This window comes from Phyllobates terribilis, unplaced genomic scaffold (genome assembly GCF_046119375.1).
Source record: "Phyllobates terribilis strain yellow unplaced genomic scaffold, ASM4611937v1 Scaffold_17__1_contigs__length_24005725, whole genome shotgun sequence".
Lineage (NCBI taxonomy): Eukaryota > Metazoa > Chordata > Amphibia > Anura > Dendrobatidae > Phyllobates > Phyllobates terribilis.
In genome coordinates, this window is record NW_027362777.1 from 2,752,243 (window position 1) to 2,778,822 (window position 26,580).

General features: G+C 41.7%; 1 protein-coding gene across 1 annotated transcript in view; it reads right to left on the reverse strand.

The window, feature by feature from the left end:
* Nucleotides 1-25,311, reverse strand: part of LOC141176037 (uncharacterized) — a 60,815-nt gene extending 35,504 nt beyond the window's left edge. Inside the window, exons 1-6 of the mRNA XM_073660012.1 lie at nucleotides 25,225-25,311; nucleotides 24,916-25,095; nucleotides 24,709-24,832; nucleotides 24,528-24,625; nucleotides 23,898-23,988; nucleotides 13,170-14,415 (exon numbers count right to left, since the gene is read on the reverse strand). Coding sequence (XP_073516113.1) covers nucleotides 13,170-14,415; nucleotides 23,898-23,988; nucleotides 24,528-24,625; nucleotides 24,709-24,832; nucleotides 24,916-25,095; nucleotides 25,225-25,296 — 1,811 coding nt within the window. The 5' untranslated portion in view covers nucleotides 25,297-25,311. The remainder of the gene's footprint in view (nucleotides 1-13,169; nucleotides 14,416-23,897; nucleotides 23,989-24,527; nucleotides 24,626-24,708; nucleotides 24,833-24,915; nucleotides 25,096-25,224) is intronic.
* Nucleotides 25,312-26,580: the final 1,269 nt, after the last annotated feature.

The window sequence follows — 26,580 nt, forward strand, 5'->3', positions numbered from 1 at the left end:
AGATCTGTAAAGTCCAATCGTCTCCTTTCGCCATGCCTAGGTCCAAATTATTTGTAGTTGGGTACCTAAGATTGCGTCTGTTGCAGGAGCTTCATGATTTAATCATGAGTGGTCATCCGCGGTTCACAGCTATGCAGAAAGCTATTACTAGGCTTTTTTGGTGGCCATCTATGAATAATTATATTAAAGATTTTGTATCTGCTTGTGTAGTTTACGCACACGCTAAAGTCTGTCTTAACAGTCCAGGTGGAGTATTGGCTCCATTGCAATTCCAGAAAGACAGTGAAGTCATCTGTCCATGGATTTCATCACAGATTTGCCTCTGTCTGGTGGGAAGACTGTCTTTGGGTGGCTGTTGACCGATTCATTAAACGGGCTCATTTTGTTCCTTTGTCAGAGGATTACCTAATGCAGAGACATTCTACAGGTTTTTTATTTCTCATAAAGTACGGCTACATGGGATCCCTATTAACATTGTGTTTGATAGGGGAGTGTAATTTGTCTCCAAATTCTGCAGAGCTTTTTGTAATAAACTGGGAATTCATTTATTTTCCTGTGCCTACCACCCTGAAACCAATGGTCAGACAGAAAGGACTAATCAATCTCAAATTTTAAGGTGTTTTGTTGCAGCTCAGTGTTTTGTTGCGACTTCATTCTTACTTCTTGCTGAGTTTGCCTTTCAGGCCACCGCCCCACTATTACTATTTGGGCAGTATTGTTTCTCAGGAGTGGGAGCCAAAACCAGGAGTGGGTGATAAATGTAGAATTGGTGACTTGTTTCTATTATACCTTTTTTCTGGTTGTTCCTCACCTGGTTTTGGCTCCCACTCCTGAGGAAAAATACTGACCAAATACTGACAGTGGAGCCGTGGCCTAACAGTCGGGTTAGTCAGTCTGCTGGAACCTCGCCGTTTTATTGTAATTATGGTGATCATCTCCATTATTTTGAATTTTCCTTTCTTTTTCCTGTTTGCCCAAATGGCCATTTCTCCACCCGTAATAAGTGCTACCTAGTCCTTAGTATGGTCTTTGGAAGGAATAAGTCAGCTAGAGATAGTCGCCATCATGCTCTCCAGAGACCCCCAAGCATCCCCAAGGAATAATCGTAAATCATGGGCAAACAATGCCACCTTCTTTTCCTTGGTCCCATATTTAAATCCATTTATCTCAGACATTTTACTAATTGCTGCCGCAAGAGGTTCAGTTGCTATTGAAAACAATAAGAGACAGGGGGAACCCTTGTCTTGTACCTCTGTACAACAAAAATCGGTTAGCCATAGAGCCATTCGCTCTTATTTTGGCCTTTGAGTCCGAATAAAGCAATTGCACCCATTATATAAATTTGTCACCAAAGCCCATCTGCCGCAATGTAGGTCACAAATATGGCCATTCTACACTGTCAAAGGCCTTAGCTGGGACCAAAGACAGGATCACTCTCTGACCAATATTATCAGTCCTTGCTTGTATATTAATATAAAGCCTTCTGAGATTGATCGCTGTGGACTTATTTGGCATAATCCCAGACTGATTGGGGTGTATTATTGAGATTACTTTTGAGAGTCTGTTAGCAAGAAGTTTGACGTCTACTGTTAAAAGAGAGATGAGTCTATAGGATGCCAGCAAGCTGGGGGTCTTGCCTTGTTTAGGTAACACTGTAATTATGGCTTCCTGCATGGACGTGGGCAATGATCCACCTTGAAAACATAAATTGTATACATCCAATAACACTGGTAGTAATATTTCCTTATATCTCTTATATACTTCCACTGGAAGACCATCCATTCCCGATGCTTTATCGTTGGCCATTGAGCCAGTTCCCATTCTAGCTCTTCTACATCAAGCGGTTCATCTAATAAATTCCGAGAGTTTAAGGAAAGGACCGGGAGCTGAGCTTTATCTAGGAAGGTCCTGGGTCTGTTCTTCTGAGGGTTGAACCTGAGAAGTATACAGCTTGCATAGTATTCCTCCAACACTTTCAGTATGTCCACTGTGGACTGTACCACATTACCCTCCCTAGTCTGCAGACTGGATATAAAGGCGGAGTCCCTCTGGGTGGCAGCTATCACAGATATAAGTGACCTGGTCTATCCCCCTCTTCACAATATTGTACCTTATGAAACAGCTTCTTCCTTCCTGCAGCTGCAATGTTACCTTATTCAGCAGGTCCTGAGCTGGTTTCAGCCTGTTTTGCGCAGCCGGCGTTGGATCTGTAATCATCGCACTCTCTGCATCTCCCAATTCCTGAAACACCAATGGATCCTGCTGCTTAGTTCGGGATTTAGCTGCTGAGATTTCTGTTATAAATATTCCTCTAAGGTCGGCCTTCATGGCTTCCCATACATATAAGATAGAAGGTGTATTTTTATTAATCACAAGATACTTCTTTAGTTCCCCTTTAATTTTCCCCTTAAGGTCTATAACTTGTAACCAAAAGGGGTTAATTTCCCTGTGGGTCTGTACTGCATTGGGGGATTAAGCTTAGGGAGACACAGAGGAGAATGATGGGATAGCGCTCTGGGCAGGAGCTGATGTCAGATATAAGACCCTGCATCAGTTCATTTCCAAGAGACAAATCATTTCTCCACAAAGAGGAGAATGTGGACGAAAAACAGGAGTATTGGTATACATTAGGAGGACGGACTCTCCAAAGAGCAATTAAAGCTGTCTCCTTAAAGGGGTGGTGCCACCATAGAACATATAGGTAATCCTGTAAGTATCATGTAAAGAAATGCTTTTGTAAATTAAACCTATTACAGATGATGCCACATTCAAAATATATGTTCCTCTGATGATCAGTATGGCGCCCCCTAGTGATAGCATTACTGGTATTTATGTCCATCCTTCTAGCCATCTCTAGAGGCCGAGCATGCGCGGTTCCCTCTCCAATGCAGGTTGGATCCCTCCGCCCGTCAGCCTGCCGGATCTCATCCAGCTGACTAACAGCCGCTGTGAAGTGTGAAGTCCCTTTGCCTCGGCTGTCCTCACTCAGGCAGGTGTTTTCTATCAATGGCGGCTGCTGGAAAACAGCTGAGTGTTGGCTCTAATCCTGATAATACATGGAGGAACGCACAGACTTAGGACATTGTCCTCCCACAGACATACAGGACAGGTCACCAGCAATTCTGGCTCCAGCACAGGTATGTCTCAGACCTTCCCTGCAGTCAATGAGTGACAGGAATATTCATAAGTCACATGTAAACCAGGGCTGGGAAAGTGCAGAATGTGAACCCAGGTAGAGGATAACACCTCTCTCAGGGACACAGATAACAATAGGAAACAACTTTACATCTATGTCCCCTCATCCAGTAATAGTGACTGCAGACACGGGATTACAATATCTGTGAGTGCAATACAGAGGACCAGTATACGAGGAGTCCTACACCTCCATTTATGATGAAGGAATCCATATCACCTGATAATCATATGTGGCATGCAGAAGTAGTGCTGTTGCTTCAAAAGCATCTAGAGGGGTTAACACAATCACAAGAGACAGGGAGTGGTTAGCAGAGCCCCAGGGAAATTGTGGGGAACTTGTTTACTATTCTGGCTGCAGCCAAAGAAAGAAGTGGTGTGTGTGATCTGTATCTCACAGAAGTGCAGGAAAGAGAACAGGATTCAAGTCCAGGGTGAAGCTCAACTCAGGTCAGATACCCTGCACTGTTAGTTCAGGAAGTCTATCATTGGGCAGGAAGATAAGGACTGGAAGGAATTGTGTCACAGAGATCATCTTCCTCATCAACCCCCCCCCTCCATCTCCATGCAGGATGAAGAACGCTGTGTACAATTGAGTCCTTGTGAAGGAAAAACCTGTGGTTGTGTATCCATTAAAACTGTGCTGTACTGTGCTACCGGATAATAGACTGTGTACTGCTGTGCTGCAAAGGAGACTGTACTGTTATTACTGGAGCCTGTTGCTTAAAGAGACATTTACATTGCACTGGCCATGCCTCATTAAATGTTACTGTTCTACCGTTTTTGACTCTTGTCAAATGTGTCTGGTCAGCAATTGAATCTGTCCTGTGCCTGAGAGAAGCTGCAGCCTATGGTTGCCTGGAATAATGGTTCCCCCAGGATTCCAACGATTTCATGTAACCGGTCTCGCCCCTATCTGAACTTAGGCTGCGTGCGTGTAACACATATGATTAAAATATCTGTGAGTGCAATACAGAGGACCAGTGTACGAGGAGTCCTACACTGCTATTTATGATGAAGGAATCCATATAACCTGATAATCATATAGTGAATTTTACTCCAATAACATTTACTGTCATTTGCCTGTGGATGAAGAAAGCGATAATTCTGAAGACACTTCCTCAGATCCTGATAAAAAAATAAAGGATGAAATCCTTAAATTTGTATCAAAAAGTCCCGATGAATACACCGATGTCTCATCTTGCGCAAAAGACGTACTAGATAACCAGACAGTAGAGGACGTGTAAGTATGTATACTTTGTTCTTTATTATTCTTTATTCTTTCCCCTGTTCCCTTTCCTCTATTTTCTTCAGGCTGTTAGTATATTATATAGATCCTTTTGTGTGTAATGTATATCCTCCCCTTCTAAAAAAACACAATAAAAATAATTTGACAGAGAAGAGAAAGAACTTACTGATGGCTTTACTAATTCATCTCCTTCTCTCCTCCCACTGGTCGGCCTCCCTCATCTCTTCCATTGCTGATTTCTCCTCCCATGTATCTTGCTGTCCACCTTACTTGACACTGCTTTCCCCCCTGGCTAGCTGAGTCAGTAGAGCAGTCAGTAAGTGCTCTACCTTCTCAAGTATTTTACAGGCACAACTAAGAAGGGAATAGGTTTTTCTTCTTGGTCAGCTGAGGCAGTAAATGCTTTTCATCCTCTCAAACAGCTTTCTCTAGGGCTCCTGTTCTGAGCCAACCTAAGGTCAATCTGCTTTTCTTTGTCGTGGTAGAAGCTTCTGCTATTAGTATGTGAGCTGTTCTTTCACAGAAAAAAATAGGGTATCTACATCCTTGTGCTTTTCTTTCCCAGAAGTTCACTCAAGCAGAGTCTATTCATGATATAGGTGACCTAGAGCTTCTGGCAGTTAAAAGAGCCTTTGAGGAATGGAGAAATTGGTTGGAGTGGGCAAGACATGAGGTGGGCAAGACATGAGGTTCTTATGATCGGTAGAGACAGATCTGTCTCTACCGATCATAAGAACCTGTTGTATAGTGACGCTGCTAAGTGCTTAAGCACCAGACAGGCTTGGTGGGACCATGTTGCCTGGTTTGATTTTGCCATTACTTATCTCCCCAAATCCAAGAATGTCAAGGCTGACTCTTTGTCCCTTAGTCTAGTCGCAGAGTTGATGGACGAAAATCCAGTCAAGATTCTTATTGAGGGGGTGGTGTTTAGTGCTTTGGGGGTAGATATCAGGCAGCGCATTCAGTGTGCCGGAAGGTTTACCTATAAATAAACTTTATGTTCCACCTTCTTTAAGTGTAGATCTTCTTAATGAAATACATGATTCCATTTTAGCTAAGTACTCGGTCTCTTCTGCAATTTGGAGATCTCTTTCCAGGTCCTTTTGGTAAATAAAAATGGAAAAACTGGAAAGACAAGAAATACAAGATAGGGTCTTATCTTGTCAGAAAAGGGTGTAGGGAGTTAAGAAATAAGCTCACCTGATGGGGTTGTGACAGTCACATTCCCTGTGTGAAGCATGTGAAGGCTGCTGCAGGATCACCAATGGGGTTTGATGCAATAGAATATGGAATCTGTTGATTCAAAAAACACGCTGCCAAGTATCCAAAGTGTGATCATAGACGCAGATGTGGTATGATTGCAGTTTATTGCGTCAACGCGTTTCAAGGTCTACAAACCTCTTCATCAGGACAAAACCACAGTAAGGATTACAATTCAAAAGTACTGGAATATATGGACAATACATTTAAAAGAAAGGCGAGCAGTAACGGACCCCTGAGATCATATGATGCTACGTCACAGTGACAAGTGCACAACATAAAAAAGTGTGTGTATTTTTTAAAAGACCAGGAAAAAACACAAGGATAGTTGGTATATAGTAGTTTTTATAGTAGTTTTTCTTTCTCTAGTCCTACAGTGCCTCGCAGAGAAATAAATTCATTACCTTCTCTCCCCCTTTTTTTCTGCTTTCAAAATATTTTCATTTGACTCGTACTTGGCATATCTACCCCACATCCACATCTATAACTTTGCTAGTCACATACACACCCATCACAGGCAGAGCTAGACTCTGCAGATTTCCCTCTTCTCCAGTCTCAATCCAAGGTCCCCAACAGCCTCGAATACAGTATGGTCACCATAGACCCAGTATTATATCCCCCACAGCCCCCCTATGCAGTTTGGTCACCTCAGCCTCCTATACAGTGGAATAATAAAATTAACAACCTCATCCACAACTACCACAAAAGACTTCAAGCTGTCATTGATGTTAGAGGGGGCAATACACGGTATTAAGAACTGGGGTATGTGAACTTTTGATCAGGGTTATTTGGATGTTTTTGGTTGTCATTAAGATTTAAAAAGAGAAAACACAGTAGTTTGACAATAAATGGCTTCACCCAACCAAATTTTTTTTTGTTATCATTCATATTCTCTGAAACAAGGCAAAGAAAGCAAAAATTCTGACGGGGTATGTAAACTTTTGAGCACAACTGTATATACTGGACTCTAGTTAGCAGTCATTGCTAGAGAGAGCCTCATGCTGCATGGTTAGGAGTTTGGTGGTTTGTTGTTGTTTGAGAAGGCGTTTGGTGGATTTATCTAAGACTGTTGCATGGTTTTGGTTGTGTATTAATCCTCTCTTTCTCCTACTTTGGTTTTTCCCATCCTCCACTCACCACTGTTATCCTCTGTTGTTTGTGTGCATATATTTGTATGATTGGTATTTTCCTTTATCCCTGTTTGCATTACCTTGTTACTCTGGTTGGTGTATTGCCTTACACTATTACTCCTCTCTTCCCTTGGTGGAGGAAGAGAACAGGCAGATTGAGGAGTTCAGACAAGGTACGTGGTCCCGGCATTTTCACCTTCAGAAGTAATTCGAGGAACATGGGCAAGCTAGGACGTCCCTAGTGTTAGGGACAGGGAAGGAGCCCCTGGTCCTGGGATACCCGACAACAGAGTCATGACATTAACTCTGGCTGAAACTGTTTTCTGATCCATCATGGATCCTATCACAGCTCTCACAGGGCAACTGCAGCAACTTAGCCTAGAGGTTGCAGATCTATGCACTGTCATGTTGCAGCTCCCTAACACGTCAGGTCCTGGGACCATGACTCCCAGGCAACCCCCTGTGGAGCCCAAGATTGCTTTGCCTGACAGCTTCTTTGGGGGGGCGTGACATGTTTGTTTTCTTCAGGGAGGCCTGTAAGCTGTACTTCAGGTTATGTCCTATCTCCTCAGGAACCGAGGAGCAATGGGTGGTGATACTAATCTCGCTCCTTCAGGGTGACCCCCAAGTATGGGCATTTTCTCTCCCGCCAGACTCCCAATTGCTCCGGACGGTGGAGGAATTTCTTTTAGTCCTGGGTCATATATACAACGACCCTGACCGCATCTCCCTGGCTGAGTCCATGCTATGTCAGCTTCAGCAGGGAGATCGGCCAGCGGAGGTGTATTGCTCTGAGTTTCGGAGGTGATACACTGACACTAAGAGGAATGACCCCGCACGACGTAGCCAGTTTTGTCAAGGGCTATCGGTATGCCCTTGTCGTATAGGAGACTCCAGTTTCTCTTGAAGCAGCCATGTCTCTGGCTATCCAGGTGGATCACAGTCTTCGCCAGAGACATAAAGAAACACCCCAATATGCGAGAGGTCCAGCGCCAAGGGAACCCTGGTCTGAGTCATCTGAGGAGCCTATGCAGTTGGGTGTGGTGACTCGTTCTGTGTATCAAACTCGAGTTCAGCGTAAAGGGGGAGTATGGAATCCATCTGGACAAAAATAAGGTGATCATTTCGGCCTTTCTGGACAGTGGGGCGGGTTTAATTTGATAAACGTTAGGTTCGTCCAGGTCCGGGGCCTCAAACCATATACACTGTCCAGACACATACCCATAATCAGCATCAACTCTGCATCCTTGAGCCAGGGGTGTTTTACTCAAGTCATCCGAGGGTTACATCTACAGGTAGGCCATACACTCAGAATGTATTGAGTTTTATGTGCTAGAGGGTCTGCCCTCTCTTGTGGTTCTGAGACTACCTTTGCTCACACTGCACAACCCTGTGGTAGATTGGCAGACTCAGGAGGTAGCAAATTGGATCAAGTATTGTCAAGGACACTGGGCACCTGGCTGGCTAGTGTGGATACCCAGTCTGTGCCTAAATACCTGTCTGACTTTGAGGATGTGTTCTCGGAGCAGGGGTGTCAAAATCTCCCTTCCCATCAACCTTATGACTGTGCCATTAATCTTGTTTCTGGGGCCAAGCTGCCTAAGAGCAGACTTTGTAAAATCTCTGGTCCATAGAAGCGGGCCATGAAGGACTATATCACGGAAAGTTAAAAAAAAGGATCATATCACACCATCGTCATCCCCCATTGCTGAAGGGGTTTTCCTTGTAAAGAAAGACGGGGGGTTACGCCCCTACCTAGATTTCCGCAAACTAAATCCAATCACGGTCTGGGAACCGTATCTGATCCCTCTCACCCCGGACTTATTTAATCAGATCGTGGCAGCAAAATGGTTTTCTAAACTGGTTCTCAGGGGGGCATATAATCTCATTCGTATTAAAGAGGGGGATGAGTGAAAACCAGCTTTCAATATGCCTGAGGGACACTATGAGAACCTTTGTCATGCTATTTGGGTTGAGTGATGCTCCCGCCGTCTTTCAGCATTTTGTAAATGTCATGTTTAGTCACCCGGCAGGTATATTTGTTGTGATCTATCTTGATTACATTAATTTTTGCGCCTGACCTTGAGTCATATCAGGTACATGTCAGGTAGGTCTTACAGATACTCAGAGTCAATGAAGTATTTGTTAAACCAGAGAAGTGTATGTTCTCTTGAGGAGATCCCTTTTATAGGCTAGATTTTATCATCCACCGGTTTTCACATGGATCCAGCAAAAGTCTGGGCGGAACAGGATTGGGATTGTCCTGAGGATTTAAAGGCGTTACAAAGGTATTTGGGTTTCGCCAACTACTACCGCAAGTTCATAAAAACTTTTCGGTAGTGGCCAAACCTCTGGCGGATATGACCAGAAAATGGACTGACTTTTCTAAATGGTACAGTCCAGCCAGGGAGGCATTCAATACCTTAAGGAGTGTTTTGTATTTGTGCCGATTCTCATGCAGCCTGACGTCACTCAGCCATTCATTGCTGAAGTTGACATGTCAGAAGTGTGTGTGGGGGCTGTTTTGTCGCAGGGTGCATCTCCTAGTAAATGGCATCCATGTGCATACTTTTCTAAAAAACTGTCACTCGCTGAGAGAAATTATGACATTGGTAACAGGGAACTCTTGGCAACCAAGTGGGCTTTTGGAGAGTGGCATCATTTTCTGGAGGGGGCAGATCATCCGATTATGGTAATCACGGACCATAAGAATCTGGTATATCTAGAGTCTACGAAACGTCTAACGCCTAGACAGGTGGGATGGCCGTTATTCTTCACCAGATTTAACTTTTTCGTTACATATAGGCCAGGGAACAAGAACATTAAGGTGGATGCCTTTTCCAGCGGTGGAGATAATTGTGAACCAGTTTCTATACTGCAAAATGGGGTGGTTATTGCATCTATATGCTCCGATCTTGAGAAGGAGGTTGTTGAGGCTCAGGGGGACGCACCTGCTGCCTGTTTATTAGGTAAACTGTTTGTACATGTGAATCTCCATCTTAGAGTTCTCAGTGAACATCATGATTGGGTCTTGGACAGACATCCCTGTTATAAAGACACTACAGATCTCCTTACTCTGCGTTTTTGGTGGTCAGGAGTTCATCAGGATGTTCACGAGTATGTAGCCGCCTGCCGTGTCTGAGCATGTTCTAAGATCTCTCATACTTGTTCATCTTGGTCTCTCCATCCATTGGCGATTCCCAGTAGACTGTGGATTCATTTATCGTTCGGTTTTATCACTAATACTAATCTACCCGTGTCGGTAGGTAATACTGTAATTTTGGTGGTGGTGGACAGATTCAGTAAGATGTCACATTTCATTGTGCAACCCGCATTACCTAACACCAAGACTTTGATGCAGATTTTCATCAGAGAGATGGTAAAATTACATGGGAACCCTACTGATATTTTTTCTGATTGGGGGATGTAGTTTATTTCCAAATTTTGATGGGCATCTTGCAATCTTTTGAGGATCCATCTGTTGTTCTCTTCAGCAGTCTTCCGCAGTCTAAAGGGCAAACTGAACATGTTAACCAGAATCTTGAGACTTATCTTAGGTGTTTTATGTCTGAGAATCAGGAGGATGGGGTTACTGACTTACCTCTTGCTGAATTTGTAGTGAATAATCATTGTCATGAATCCACTGGTAAGTCCCCATTTAACAGGAATACCTGAAGAACGTTTTCCATCTTCAATTACGTCTGTGTGGCAAAGGGTTCTTGATTGCTTGAGGAAGATGGGGTCCAAATATAAGAGTGTGGCTGATTGGAGACGTGTGGTGGGTCTGGACCTGTGTGATGACTTGGTGTGGTTGTCTTCAAGGAGCATTAAGTTGAAGGTTCCATCTTAGAAACTGGGTCCCAGGTTCACTGGTTCTTATAAGATTGTGGTCGTCGTCAATCCCGTAGCATTCCACCTTGATTTGCCGCCCACCTTTAGGATCCATAATGTTCCATTAGTCTCTACCCAAAAAATACGTTGCGTCCTTTGTATCATCAGCGCTACTGCCATCTCTGGTCATTGTGGATGGACATTTGGAATTCCAAATAGGTAAGATCGTTGATTCTTGCTTAGTTCATCTGTCACTTCAGTAACTGGTACACTGGAAGAGTTATGGTCCTGAGGAGAGGATGTGGTTACCAGCATCTGACGTCCATGCAGCCAGGTTGATCTGGTCTTTTTATGCGGTACACCCTGATAAACCCAGCTATGAGGTTCCAGAGGTCCCTCGTAGAAGGGGTTACTGTCATGGGTTTACTGCGACAGAGAGGAGCCAGAACACTGCAGAGTCTGATTCCTCCTAATCCTGCACTCATTAGAAGCCTTTCACCTTCATATTAAATGGTGCAGATTTCTTCTAACAGTACAGGAGTTAATCTGCTCAGTTGAGAGCTCCTTGAAGCTTTCCTGCCTTAGTGTTCACAGCTATTCACTATTAGCCACTCCCCGTTCCTATATATACTGGATTCTAGCTAGCAGTCATTACCAGAGCTAGCTGTTGTTTGAGAAGGCGTTTGTGGATTTAGCTAAGACTGTTGCATGGTTTTGGTTGTGTGTATAATCCTCTTCTTCTACTTTGGTTTTACCCCATTCTTCCACTCCCCAGTGTTATCCTCTGTTGTTTGTGTGCATATATTTGTATGATTGGTATTTCCTTTATCCCTGTTTGTATTACCGTGTTAGTCTGGTTGGTGTATTGCGATACACTACTACTCCTCTCTTCCCCGGGTGGGGGAAGGGAGCAGGTGGATTGAGGAGCTCAGACAAGGTACATCGCCCCAGCATCTTCACCTTCAGAAGTAATCCAGGGAACAGGGCCAGCTAGGGCACCCCTAGCGTTAGGGACAGGGAAGCTGTGACAGCAGAGCTGTGAGCAACAAGCATGCTGAGAGATTTCACCAAGATATTGCGGATATGGAGAAAAGATATCAATGAAAATGCTTGCAGATAATGATTGAACAATTGTAAGAAATGATTCAATGCAGGAGTACAAGAAGCAAGCAAAAAAGAGTTGTCCCTGAATGAGGACCAAATTTTGTATCGCAATTTCTGTAACTGTTTATATTTCGCAATAGTGTTTAGACAGGTTTTAGTTATTTGAACTGTTGTTAAGTTTCCTCTAAATAAATATCAGAAAATTGGCATAACAAAATATTTGCATCTTTATATTTGCAAAAATAATGTTTCAAAGTACTGAAACTTTTATGCATCAATTATATGTACACACAAAAAGCAAAGACACACCAAGAATAATTAACCTACCATTTCATGGAGGGGGTGACTGCTTAGTATTTGAATTGCACACAAAAAGGCTTGTATAGGGTGCTGTTCACACTAGGGGGAATTTTAATTCTTCTTGGTGTGGCTTTGCTTTTTGTGTTTAGAGTAGGGCTCGTAAGCATGAGAACCCTTGTCGCGGGTTCCGAGCTTACATATTTTGGCCAACATATCAACTAATATCTCATATATTATATATATGTATTTTTGCACTTTTTAATTCCAGGGTGCAGCCAGGCCCATCAGTTCCGGCATTGTAAACTGGGGTGTCTGTTCCTATGGGGTGCACTTGGATAATACTGGGCAGCCCGCCTAATCTAATAGTATGGGCTTAACTAGTAGACTGTAAGCCGGATACTGTGCACTACCCTAGTGTGAACAGCACCCTATACAAGCCATTTTGTGCAGTCACCCCCTCCATGAAATGGTAGGTTGTGAGTGATTGTCTCATCAGTATTTTGCACCTGTGTAGCCGCCATCTTTATGTGGGTTTGCTGCACCCTGGTAGTGCATTTAGTTCTGAAGATCTGGGCAGGTCCCTGCTGCCCTTTTTTGCTGTGTTTTTTCATCAATTATATGTAGCAGTAAAAGGAAAACTCTGATATCACAGAAACAAGAGGCAACTAAAAATTTTATTGTGCAATTTGAATTCACATGGTCAAAATCATTAAAAATGGCTCATTTCATAAATGATCTGAAAGGTCCTTGAGGAAGTCTTCAGCTGCTCATTCAGGACATGCAGCCTCTGTGCAGGTTCCTGTAGTTTCTTCTCCTACTTTGCACCAATCAGTTAGATAAGTGGAGTGGAGGAGAGAGCAATTTTCTGATTGATCAGGAAGGACACTGTTTCAATGTTTTCCTCAGTAACAGGAAGCTGCCTAAAGTCTATAAGACACACTCACTTATTAGAAAGATTTTTTCTTGCTAATAAGTTTGTTTTTCCAAGTTAAACATTTCCCATATTAAGAAAAAAAAAAAGGCTTCTTCCTTGTGACTGCTCTGGTGACTAAGAAGAGATGATTTATTCGCAAAACATTTTCCTTTAAAATGGCTTCTATCCTGTGTGAGTTCTCTGATGTGTAACAAGAGTTGATTTCTCGGTAAAACATTTCCCACATTCTGAACATAAATAAGGCTTCTTCCCTGTGTGGGTTCTCTGGTGTATAACAACATCTGCTTTCCGGTTAAAACATTTCCCACATTCTGTACATGAAAAAGGCTTCTCCCCTGTGTGAGTTCTCTGGTGTATAACAAAATTTGATTTCTGTGTAAAACATTTTCCACATTCTGAACATGAAAAAGGCTTCTCCCCTGTGTGGGTTCTTTGATGTCTGATCAGACTTGATATCTGTGTAAAACATTTCCCACATTCTAAACATGAAAATGGCTTCTCCCCTGTGTGAATTCTCTGGTGACTAACAAGATGTGATTTCTGTGTAAAACATTTCCCACATTCTGAACATGATAAAGGCTTCTCCCCTGTGTGGGTTCTCTGGTGTATAACAACATCGGATTTATGACTAAAACATTGCCCACATTCTGAACATGAAAAAGGCTTCACCCCTGTGTGAGTTCTTTGGTGCTTAACAAAAATTGATTTCATTGTAAAACATTTTCCACATTCTGAACATGAAAAAGGCTTCTCCCCTGTGTGAGTTCTTTGGTGACTAACAAGATTTGATTTCTGGTTAAAACATTTCCCACATTCTGAACAGGAAAAAGGCTTCTCCCCTGTGTGAGTTCTCTGATGTTTGATAACACTTGATTGCTCTGCAAAACATTTCCCACATTCTGAACATGAAAATGGCTTCTCCCCTGTGTGAGTTCTCTGATGTTTCATAAGACTCGATTTCTCTGTAAAACATTTCCCACAATCTGAACATGAAAATGGCTTCTCCCCTGTGTGAGTTCTTTGGTGACTAACAAGATTTGATTTCTGGTTAAAACATTTCCCACACTTGGAACAAGAAAATATATTCTCTGCTGTGTGAATTTTTTGATGTTTAAGAAGAGACATTTTGAGAGGAAAACTATTTCCATATTCAGAATGTGAAAATGGCTTCTTTGCTTTAGGAGCAACTCGTTTTTTAATGCTTATTTTGGGACTTTGATTTTCCTTAATAGTCAGTAATGAATCAGAAGACAGGACCTGTTTCATAAGACTAGATGATAAATCTTTGCTGTGAAGGGATGATGGTAGATCTGGAGTAATGGAATTCACTTCAATTGTAGCCTGAGGGATCTCAAGATCATCTGATTTAAAAATTGAAGATGTCGGCTGTCCCTCTGATCTTCTGGTACAGTCATCTGCCAAGAAGAAAATCAATTATTATTTTTGAATTAAATATCCTTGAATTTTATAGTTTTGAACATTTCTACTTAAACTGTCTGTAAAAATGGCAAGTTATGTAAAAATATTGAATTATTCACCAAGACAATGACAGTTCACAGTCTAATAGAAAACCTCATAGCGTGAACCAGTAAAGTGTGGTGTTCAACTGTTTGTTCATTCTGCCTCCAAAATATGGAATAAAAAGCCAAACAATGTTATGTACAGTGGGGAAAATAAGTATTTGATACTCTAGTGATTTTGCAATTTTTCCCATCTACAAAGAAGGGAGAGGACTGTAATTTTTATCGTCGGTACACTTCAACTGTGAGAGACAGAATCTAAAAATAAAAAACAGAAAATCGCATTGTATGATTTTAAAATAATTAATTTGTATTTCATTGTATGAAATAAGTATTTGATCACCTACCAACCAGCAAGAATTCTGGCTCTCACAGACATGTTAAGTTTTTCTTTAAGAAGCCCTCCTACTCTGCACTCATTACCTGTATTAATTGCACCTGTTAGAACTTGTTACCTGTATAAAAGACACCTTTCCACACACTCAATCAAAGACACTCCAACCTCCACCATGGCCAAGACCAAATAGCTGTCTAAAGAAACCAAGGACAAAATTGTAGATCTGCCCAAGGCTGGGATGGGCTATGGGACAATAGGTAAGCAGCTTGGCAAGAATGGAAAAACTATTGACACAATTATTAAGAAATGGAAGAAACACAAGATGACTTTGAATCTTCCTCAGTCTGGGGCTCCATGCAAGATCTCTCCTCGTGGGGTAAGAATGATTCTGAGACAGGTCAGGAATCAGCCCAGAACTACACGGGAGGTCCTGGACAATGACCTGAAGAGAGCTGGAACCACAGTCTAAAACATTACCGTTAGTAACACACTACGCTGTCATGGATTAAAATCCTGCAGGGCATTAAAGGTCCCCCTGCTCACACAAGCACATGTCCAGGCCCGTTTGAACTTCTCCAATGACCATCTGGGTGATCCAGAGGAGGCATGGGAGAAGGTCATGTGGTCAGATGAGGCCAAAATAGAACTTTTTGGTATCAACTCCGCTCGCCGTGTTTGGAGGAAGAATAAGGATGAGTACAAACCCAAGAACACCATCCCAAACATGACGACTGTACCGTATTGAAGGGAGGATGGATGGGGTCACGTATCGCAAGATTTTGGCCAACAACCTTCTTCCCTCAGTAAGAGCATTGAACATGGGTCGTGGCTGGGTCTTCCAGCATGACAATGACTCGAAACACCCAGCCAGGCCAACTAAGAAGTGGTTCCATAAGAAGCATTTCAATGTCCCGAAGTGGCCTAGCCAGTCTCCAGACCTGAACCCAATAGAAAATCTTTGGAGTGAGCTGAAACTCCATGTTGCCCAGCGACAGCCCCAAAACCTCAAAGATTTGGAAAAGATTTGTATGGGGGAGTGGGCCAAGATCCCTCCTGCAGTGTGTGCAAAGCTGGCCAAGAACTACAGGAAACTTCTGACCTCTGTAATTTCAAACAAAGGTTTCTGTACCAAATATTAAGTAAAAATTCATGCAATGTGATTTTCTGGATTTTTTTTTAGATTATGTCTCTCACAGGTGAAGTGTACCTACGATAAAAATTACAGATTTCTCCATTCTTTGTAGGTGGGAAAACTTGAAAAATCAGCAGTGTATCAAATATTATTTTCACCATTGTAGGTGAAAAGAATATCAATAAAAACTGCTACTCATCTCACAAAAAACAAGTCCCCAACTCAGGTCCATCATCTGTCAGTGTAATAACAGAGGTTTCCACATTATTAGTGGCTCAAAGGTTCTAGAAAAGCAACATGGCTTCCATAAACCAATCCAGCAATATCCGCTCTCTCCCGAAGTCATATCTCTTCCTCTCTTCTGAGCCTTGCAGTGTGTCCAAACCACATTTATCATCCATGTACTTGGCATTACTATAGTGAGAAGAACCCACTTAATTTATGGTATGTAAGTGCCCAGATTGTGATCCAGGAGACAATGTGTTGGGTAATAAAATGGAATATTTGCAATTTTCACTCTCCAACATCCACAGTGCAGAAAGTGCCTGTCGAATCAAACTATGGATATGGAAACTAACAGTGCAATAGTTACTTTGTGTCCTTCTCCTATTGGGGAGAATCAAGCAAACACTGGTGGAGCTATTAATTCTATCTTACCAGTGGTGAATAAGGATAGTGGTGTTTCCAATGATACAGAGCAATCATCACTAATTCATTTTGGGTTAAATGAATTAATTGGTGCAACCTCAACGCAGAGTGTTAGTGCATTGGATTTTTCTATTTTAACTATCCATCCTGATTCCCAAAATTCCTTACCAATAATATCTCAGTCATTAAGTGTAGGGCATACATCATTAGAGGAAGGTTCCACTGATAAATCAGTGAAGCTACCACCTCCACAAAATATAACTTCTTCAATAGAATTGTTATCACCAGCTGTAATATTAACTAATGAAACTGCACCGCCTCTCAATGGTAAAAAAACACACCGCTCCTTTATGATACAAAAATCCCACCGTTTTTTCAGCCGGCCCAAGTTCGCCAACCAAAAAGAAATATCGGGGATGTAGGGGGCGAGGTAGAGCCATCCCAAAAAATAGCAGCCCTGTAGGATTTGCTAATTAAAAAGACAAAGCCATTAGGGTAAATATTGAGGAAAGCGAAAAAGATGAGAAACAGAAAATGGTAGGCATTTTTACCCTGTCTGACCACACCTTGTCTGAGGCTGAGATCTCACGATTGAGTAGAGGACTCTCTTTTTGACCTGTTTCAAGTTTGAATGTTTTCAATTTATATGTAGATTTGAATGAGTACTTTAGGAAATTGACGTTAAAACATCACTTTATTATTGAAGAAAAACGTAAATCAATAAACGCCAGTATACCCCTTGCTAATAATGGAGTCGAAAATCACGTGCCCGCTATGGGTTTCCACCATGTTCCACTAGGTGGTAATTTTTATCCTACTCACCATAAGGGAACTCATCTCAAGACTTTTCAGCAACTGATTTTAAAAGACATTCGCACTTTTACTCATATTAAAAAGAGGGATAACCTGACGGCTCCAGAAAGACAAGCCATCTCTAGTTTACGGAAGAATAAAGGAATAATTATTAAGGAAGCTGATAAGGCGGTGGTATTGTGGTGATGAATCAGGGTTGGTACACTGGAGAAGGTTTGCGGATACTGGGCGATACTGATTATTATAATAAATTAGATTGTGATAATTCTGTCACCATCTTATGGAATATAAAAGCTTAACTAAGGGGGCCCTTAGGGAGGGGATCTTGGATGTGAGAGAGAAAAGATTTTTGGATATATAATTTTTTCAGACCCCTTATTTTTATTTCCGACCCAAGATCCATAAAAGTACTACCAATCCCCCTGGTCGCCCCATCATTTCGGGGATAAAATCTATAACAGCTAATTTATCACATTATGTCGATTTGTTTTTACAAAATATGTGATTAGGCTTGAATGTTATTTAAAAGATTCTTCACATTTTATTAGCTTGATGAGGGATTTACCTCCCTAGGAGGAGGGCGGCATGGTGGCTCAGTGGTTAGCACTGCAGCCTTGCAGCGCTGGGGTCCTGGGTTAAAATCCCACCGAGGACAACATCTGCGAGGAGTTTGTATGTTCTCCCGTGTTTGTGTGGGATTCCTCCAGGTTCTCCAGTTTCCTCCCACACTCCAAAGACATACTGATAGAGAATGTAGATTGTGAGCCCCAATGGGGACAGTGCCAATAATGTCTGTAAATTGTCTGAATTGTAAAGCGCTGCAGAATATGTTGGCGCTAAATAAATAAAAAGATTATTATTATTATGTTTTTTGTACCTTAGATGTGAGTTCCTTATACTCCAACATTACACATATTTTAGGTTTAGAGGCTATTGATCATTATTTGTGTTCAGATACCTCTATATTTTTGGAACAGAAAAGGTTCTTATTAGAAAGTATTGAGTTTATCTTAAACAATAAAAAAATTTATTTGAAGAGACCACATATAAACAGATGAGTGGTTGTGCGATGGGGACAAGACTCGCCCCTAGCTATGCTAATTTATTTATGGGGAGGTTTGAGTCCGTCTTCATCGTACAGTCCCATCTATATACTAGACATAGATGAGAGGTTGTGCGATGGGGACGAGATTCGCCCCTAGCTATGCTAATTTATTTATGGGGAGGTTTGAGTCTGTCTTCATCGTACAGTCCCATCTATATACTAGACATATATGTCTCTATAGGAGATTTATAGATGATCTTTTCTTTGTCAGGGCTGGTACCCATGAGGAAGCATCTATATTTGTATCTGAATTAAATAATAAAACCTGGGGTCTTAGTTTTTCATCTAATATATCCAGTTTAAGTATTCAATTCCTTGACCTCCTGATTAAAAAAAAACCCAGAAGGAAAGATAATCACCTCCACGCATTTCAAAGAGGTGGATGTGAATAGTTACCTAGCATATGATAGCAGCCATCTTCCAGTCTGGGTGCGTAATATTCCCTATGGACAGTATTGGAGAATTAGGAAAAATTGTAGTAGAGATGTGGATTTTATTAATGAATCTAGGATTTTAAAGATGAGATTCAGGGAAAAGGGATATCCTGGCAAATTATTAAGTGATGCATATAAGAAAGCCAAATGTTTATCCCAAGAAAAATGCTTGGAAATGATAAACAATAAGGGGAATCTGGCCGGACCTACCAATGTGGTAAAAAAAAATTACACTATTAACCCATTGAGTGCCGAGTATAGTCTCATTACAACATTTAGCCAATCTAGAGTTACTCTTAATAACCTATTGAAGACGTATTGGTTCATTTTATCCAGTGATCCCATTTTGGGCAAGCAACTGCCGGCCAAACCAAGGATTATATATAGGAGGTGTCAGAATCTGAAAAATGTGTTAGCGCCTAGCTCCACATCATTGACTAAGAGTTATATAAAGTATAAAAATATAAACCAAGGAAGGGGGGATGGGTGCTTTAGATGTAGAACATCAAAATGTCTCTGTTGTGGGATCATTAATAACGGAACAAAAACTTTTAGCTTGCTCACCACGGGGGAGACTTTTCAGATTAGATGCCGGACAGACTGCCGTCATATGTGATATATCTGTTGGAGTGTACATGTGGTCTACAGTATGTAGGTCGCACCATACAACCAATGCGCGCCAGGCTAAATAAACATTGGCAGAATATTAGAAATGGAGATTTGTTACATAGTTGCCAAAGCACTTCTTCTTAGAAGATCAGAAAGATCCAAAATATCTGCACCTTACGATTATTGATCATATATCTGACACGGTGCATGATAGATAGAAAAGGTTGGTAAACCGGGAAAATTATTGGATCTATAAGTTGGGAACTTTATCCCCGGAAGGTCTGAATCTCTCACTTGAAAATATTATTAACTAAGTAATATAATTTATGTGGATTTGAAAAATATAGTGGATATTTATTTTTATTAGGTTTTTAATATGAGTGTAATTATGAATATATGCAGCTTTTACTCTTTTTATATTCTTCTTTTATATGTATATATAGTTTTTTCATGTAGTCTTATGTTAGTGTTGATGTTTTGTCTCTGTTATCGGCCAAGTCAGGTTGGCCCTTAGAATGGGAACCTGTATATATGGTAATGGAGATTTGAGGGTTAACTGGTTAATTGTTGGCACCTGCTGGTTAATTGGTTAAACTTCTATATAAAGTGCTTGTGTGGTAATATTGGCCATCACCTGATGATGGCGGTATTAGCCGAAACATGTTGTGAAGCCATGTGATTAATAAAGAAAATGATGGAGTAACAAATACCCCGGCCTGCTGTCACCTTACCCCATTGAAAACCGCAGCGACTTTGTACTTTGTATTCTTGATTCCCTCTTGGGTGGGCGGTTTGGGGCTGCAGATATCAGCTTATTAACCGTTTACAAGGACCCGCGGTGATGTCACACCCCATGTGATTCTCTCAGCCGGTCAGCCTGAGACCCGTGCGGTGTGCAGTTCACACCGGAGCCTTAATCCGTGGTTGTGCAGGGGTGAGCAACCACACAAGGTTAGTACATTTCTATTTCCATTTTCCTCCCCTCAAAGATCACCGGGTATACACAGGAGCGCCTCTCTTTTCTTCTTTTTTTGCATGTGGAATCAAAATATTCCCTACTCCTATAGATTAATTCACTGAGGGTTATAATTTCCAAAATGGAGTCAATTTATGGTGATTTCTACTGCTCTGGTTTTCTGTAATTTGGTCACATTAGGACTTCTGTAAATGGTGGGTCCCATCTCCTCCGGGATCTGCTCCTGCGACGTCTGCTTCTGTCACCAGGAGCCGCCTTATTCATCCTGCAGGCGGCGCTGGTGATGGAGGAGACGTCAGAACCAGAAGCTCTGGGCGGCGCAGGCTCTTTCCAGCCAGTAAGATTAGGGTGCCAGGGACCTTTAGTACCATCCAGTCTGGCAGTATGGGTGTGTGTTCTGTCCAGCTGGAGTAATCTGCTCCCTGCTTCAGCCAATTAGAAATCACCGCACCCTACTAAAGCTGGAAGCATATTGCTGGAAGCCGCCAGATACAGCCTTGTTCTCCTCTGGGTCAGTCCTCTGTGCTCAGCTCCCGGCTTGTGGATTTGTTTCCTGTTGTGACCTCGGCCCGTTTACTGACTACTCTTGTGTCTTCTGATTTTGTATGTTCTCTGCCCTCCTGGTTCTGACCCGACTACCTGATTATTCTTCTTGCCATCTCACACCACAGAACAGCAGGTAACACCGTGGCCCAAGCCTAGGGGGTCTCTGTGTCCAGATCCATGTAGAGGGGTTAAAGGGTGATGAACAAGACAATTCGTGGGATCTGGAAAATGAAGTAGATGGCACCAAGCCTGTTTGTGGTGGTCATCTTTTGAGCTGGCAGGTGACCATGCGACATTGTGTCTGCAAACTATTTCAGCAAGATCTATATTCAAATAGCTAAATGTCGCTCCTTCCCTTCTTAACCTGCCATGTGCCCAGACAGTAGTGTACAACCGTATATAGGATATTGTAGGATTCAAGGAAAATAATTTGTAAGGTCCATTTGTTTCCTATTATCCTTTAAGAAGAATTTCAAAGTTATCACCACATAAAGTGACACACATCAGATTTGAAAAATGGGGCCTGATTAGGATCACAAAACTGGCTGCAGGAAGGGGTTAAATCAGAGAAATTTGGGCAGTAACTACTGTAGTCAAAAACTGACTACAGACAATAACATCTACTGAAATGATCAAACTCAACAGTCTTCATCAGTAAGTAGTGAGTAACTAGTGGTGAAACCTCTCTGTGGTAATTGGAGTATGGGGCTCGGTGGCTCTTGGGAATCTAAACTATCATAAGGGCCAATATTTTCTGTCAGATGAGTTTCAAGAAGAAATATTAGACATTCAAAGAGAACTTTTTCTAATAGTGCAGACCAGAGGCGTCTTAAATTTAGATCTCGGGCATTTGGAAGAGGCAATGGAGATCTTTTTTTAAAGACTACCAGGGAGTTACAGATTCACATAAGTGAGGCAGGCCGATCCGACCACAATCAAACTATCATACAAAATAAAGCTATAAAAAAAGACATTTTTTTATTCTATGTTACATCCTCAACAACAATATATGTATGAAGGGAGAAATCCAACACTAAACTGGAGTTGCACTCATTTATGGTGGACCATTGGAGCTACAATAACCTGACCAGAAGAGTAGAGAAAGTATTAGCGCCCCCATTTCAGGAGAGATTGTGCAGTAATCTGAATTCCTTAGAATTGAAAACATAATGGAATTTATGACGTGGAGTGAATCCATGAAACCAGGGCTCGAGCCAACACATCTCCTGCAGGCGTGAATAAATGTATATTACAGCCATCAGCCACACACAGCTTAGAGATATATCATGGCACAGGTGTAATGTTTTCTGTATAGTTTATCACAATTCTGTTTGAAGTTAGTCGGTTTTAAAAGAAATTGAAAAGTCAGGATAAAGGGAAACTCTGTTGTTATTGTACAGAAATTCACACTTGGCCCTGACTGCACATTTAATGTTATCGATCATAAAAGTGAAGTTTGGCCAGAAAGATTGGACCTGGTCTTGTAGGGACCATATGAGGACATTCAGCAGCACAGAAAGTTTTTGCATCGCCATATTTTGAGAGCTATAATTTTTCCATAGTTCGGCCGACAGTCATGTGACGGCTTGTTTTTTGCGGGACAAGTTGACGTTTTTATTGGTACTAATTTTGGGCAAGTGACTTTTTTTTATCGCTTTCTACTCAGATTTTTGGGAGGTGGAATAAACAAAAACCAACAATTCAGGAATTGTTTTTTTGGCATTCTTTTTATGCCGTTCTGCGTGTGGAAAAATGTATAAGGCCGCTTTATTATTCGGGTCAGTACAATTACAGCCGTACTACATTTATATTGTTTTTTTAGGTTTTGGCGCTGTTACACAATAAAAACTATTTTTTTTTGCATCACTTTATTCTGAGAGCTGTAACTTTTTTATTTTTCGTGTGATGGAGCTGTATGGCGGCTTCTTTTTTGCGGGACAAGATGACGTTTTCAGCGGTACCATTTTTATTTACATTCATCTTTTTTATCGCGTTTTATTCCACTTTTTGTTTGGAAATATGATGATTAAGCACCGTTATTTGCTTAGTTTTTTTTTCTTTTACTGTGTTCACTAAAGGGGTTAACTAGTGGGACAGCTTTATTTTATAGGTCAGGTTGTTCCGGACACGGCAATACCATATATGTGTGCTTTTATTGTTTATTTTTTTTCCATATATTATTTTTAATATATCTTGTAAAAATATATATTTTTTAATATATTTTTACAACAGGCTGATCGCAGTTATAAGGTATAGCAGAGCAGGATCACTGCTATAACTTTTAAACTGTCAGCTCTGCAGACACAAGTTACTTTGATCATGCACTGCGCATGATCAAACTTAACTTGCTGGGGCTGGTGACCCGGATGTTATCATGACGACATCGGGTCACCATGGCAACGATCGGGACCCCGCTGCTGTCCCTCTGCGCACTCACTAAGTGCTGCCGGGAGAGGTGCGGGCACTGCGTGCCGGGTGTCAGATGTCAGAATCAGCTGACCTGGGCGGCGATTGCGCTAGTACAGCCTGTGTGCGGGTGCGATCGCCATGTCGTAATAATATGTACCTAGTCCATACAGTCCAGGGAACAGGGATGTATTTTTACTTACAACGTCAGAAAGGGGTTAACAGTTTTGTGTAGGGGAGAATGTTGTGATCTAGAGGAGAATGGTGATCACACGATTGTGATATGGCCGGACTACACCACCGATAAAGCAGCCACAGCCGGTGACTGAGAATAATCTGTAACTTCTCTGCATTTAGTGGTTACTACTCACCTGGGTAGTCATATGTAGGAATCTCCTCTTTACACCGCTCATCACCCCTCACATATGTCTCTGTAGTATTAATATGGGTCAGATCTTCACCCTGAAACAAATATTGTAAAAGTCACAGACAGATGGAGAGGTCACATCTATGATCAGCTCTAATCCTGCCATCTCCACCATTCTCATTACACAAGTATAAAACATATAATACTGGTGGATAAAACAAGACTGAGCACCAGGGCTGTGGAGTCGGTAAGCCAAACCTCCGACTCCCGACTCCTCAATTTCCATGACACCGACTCCACGACTCCCTCATACATGGCTCATGTTTAAGTGATAAATTTACTGTAGCACAGATTCATCTCAGCTAAAAGTCCAGACCCTTAGATCAGGAATAGGACAGACATTTATAGGACATTTCATAACTTTCCCAAATTCTTATGAAAAAATATTCCCCAAAAACTGCATTGAACTACTGTACCCAATTTATTATATATTTTAGGAGTCGGTCCATTTGATACCACTCCAAATCCACCAAAATGGGCTCCAACTCCGACACCACAGCCTTGCTGAGCACAAGACCTTCACAGCCGTCTACACATCATAGGGGACATCTCATGACACCTTCTCTCCATCTACCTGATGATCCTGAGGAACATTGGGATCTTCTTGTTTACAGTCCTGTGGAAGAAGAGGACGGGGACTTCTCTCTGGTGTTGTCCTCTTACTGGATAGATCTGGAGGGAACACATACAGGGACTGAATTCATTCTTTACATACAGATAATTATAGGCCGTGTGTATTTAGTCCTGTTTATTACCTGGTGATGTGAGGGGCTGGGGAACCTCCATCATGACGTCTTTGTACAGATCTTTGTGTTCCTCTAAATACTCCCACTCCTCCATGGAGAAATAGACAGCGACATCCTGACACCTTATAGGAACCTGATACACATAATGATACAGTCACCCCCCCGATCCCTTCATAGTGTTACTGTATAATGTCCCAGCATTCCCAGCAGTGTCACCTCTCCAGTCAGCAGCTCAATCATCTTGTAGGTGAGTTCTAGGATCTTCTGGTTATTGATGTCCTCATGTATCAGGGGGTGAGGTGGAGGCCCAGTGATTGGGCTCAGGGGTCTTCCCCATCCCTCAGACACAGGGGCCTGACAGCGCTCACTAGAGGTCTTCTTCACTACTGTGTAATCCTGGTTATGGAGAGACACATTAATAAATCTCACTCCAGACATTTCCAGAGTCCTCACCTCTCCAGTTCTGTCCATCTGTTATTCCCATAGATAAGAATGATGTAATGTGACGTCATCAGAATCTCTCACCTCTCCAGTAAGTCGAAAGAGGATCTCTAGGGTAAGGTGTAATATTTTCTCTGCCATCTTGTCCTTGTCCATATCCTGTTGTGATGGATAAATCAGGAAAACTCTCTTATATAGAAGATTTTACTGAGCGGATCGAATACTGTAGAGACCTGAATGAGAAGAAAATAAGTAGATGTAACATCATAAAAATCCTGTGTAATAATACAATTACTGGAGATAATTAGAGAAAAATATGAGGAGATTTATTATTTTACACTATTTAGTTTTTTTCTTTACATCTGCTAATAAAACAAATATATTTTAGAACACAGCCAACAAGTAGTTTCTTCCTCGCAGTCTGCAGCTGAATATGTTTTCTCATAGACTCATCTTCCATGATGCTAGTTGTCATCTCATTTACGGACACTGGAATCGGCATTAGTAATACTGCAGGAGATATTCATTACCTGTGACATGAGAAATAACTACTTCATAATGAGGACGACATCTTCATCTTCTACTACGGCTCTAGAAACATATTTGGCCACAGTCCGTCACTGACTATATCATCACCGGTCATCTATATGAATGTTTCCCGTCTTCCCCGGACTGTAATCTTCCATCACGTTAGATCTCATGTCTGATTCACACACAGAAGTTTGATGCTTTTATAAAACCTTTTTTGTTGGCACAAATATTGCGGGCAGAAATTATTTGATAGCAAAGTCTCCATGTACAGTGTATTATGGGGTTTATTTCTGGCCTTAGGCTTTACTATATTACAAGAAAAACACCAGAAAAAAAGCAGAAATTAAAATGTTTCAAAAGAAAATTGGCACCAACAATTCTTATAAAAATAAAAAAACATGCAAACAGCATAAGACACATTTTGTTATTTTCTAACATGTTAAACATAGATGTTCATGGCAGGGATGGCACAGGTGCGGCTGCTACATAAACCCTGGCAGTTTAACCAATTGCTGCTGTCAAAAGCAAACATGGCATCTCAGAAGGTGTGACAGAGTTCGGCTGAATGCCCCTCCTCCCCCAAGTACTCGATAGTATGGGGCTGCCTAGTTACTATGATACTTAAGTACCTAATAATGGTGTCTGGACCTGCAATGTACGAAAGTCTATTAGGCCGGGCCAGAGGCAGCGTCCAATGAGTTACATTTTAAAGCCCCCATACACATTAGACTAAAGTTGCATGGAAGTAATGAATTGGGGGGGGGGGGGTGGCTGACTATAAAATGTATTTGGGGGCCTCCCGACAGATGATGTCAGGGCAGAGAAGGATCTGGCATCCTGAATTTTAGAGGCTAATCCATTTATTTTTTCTGTAGATAATCCTCCACTAGAGGAGTCTGGAGGCGACTC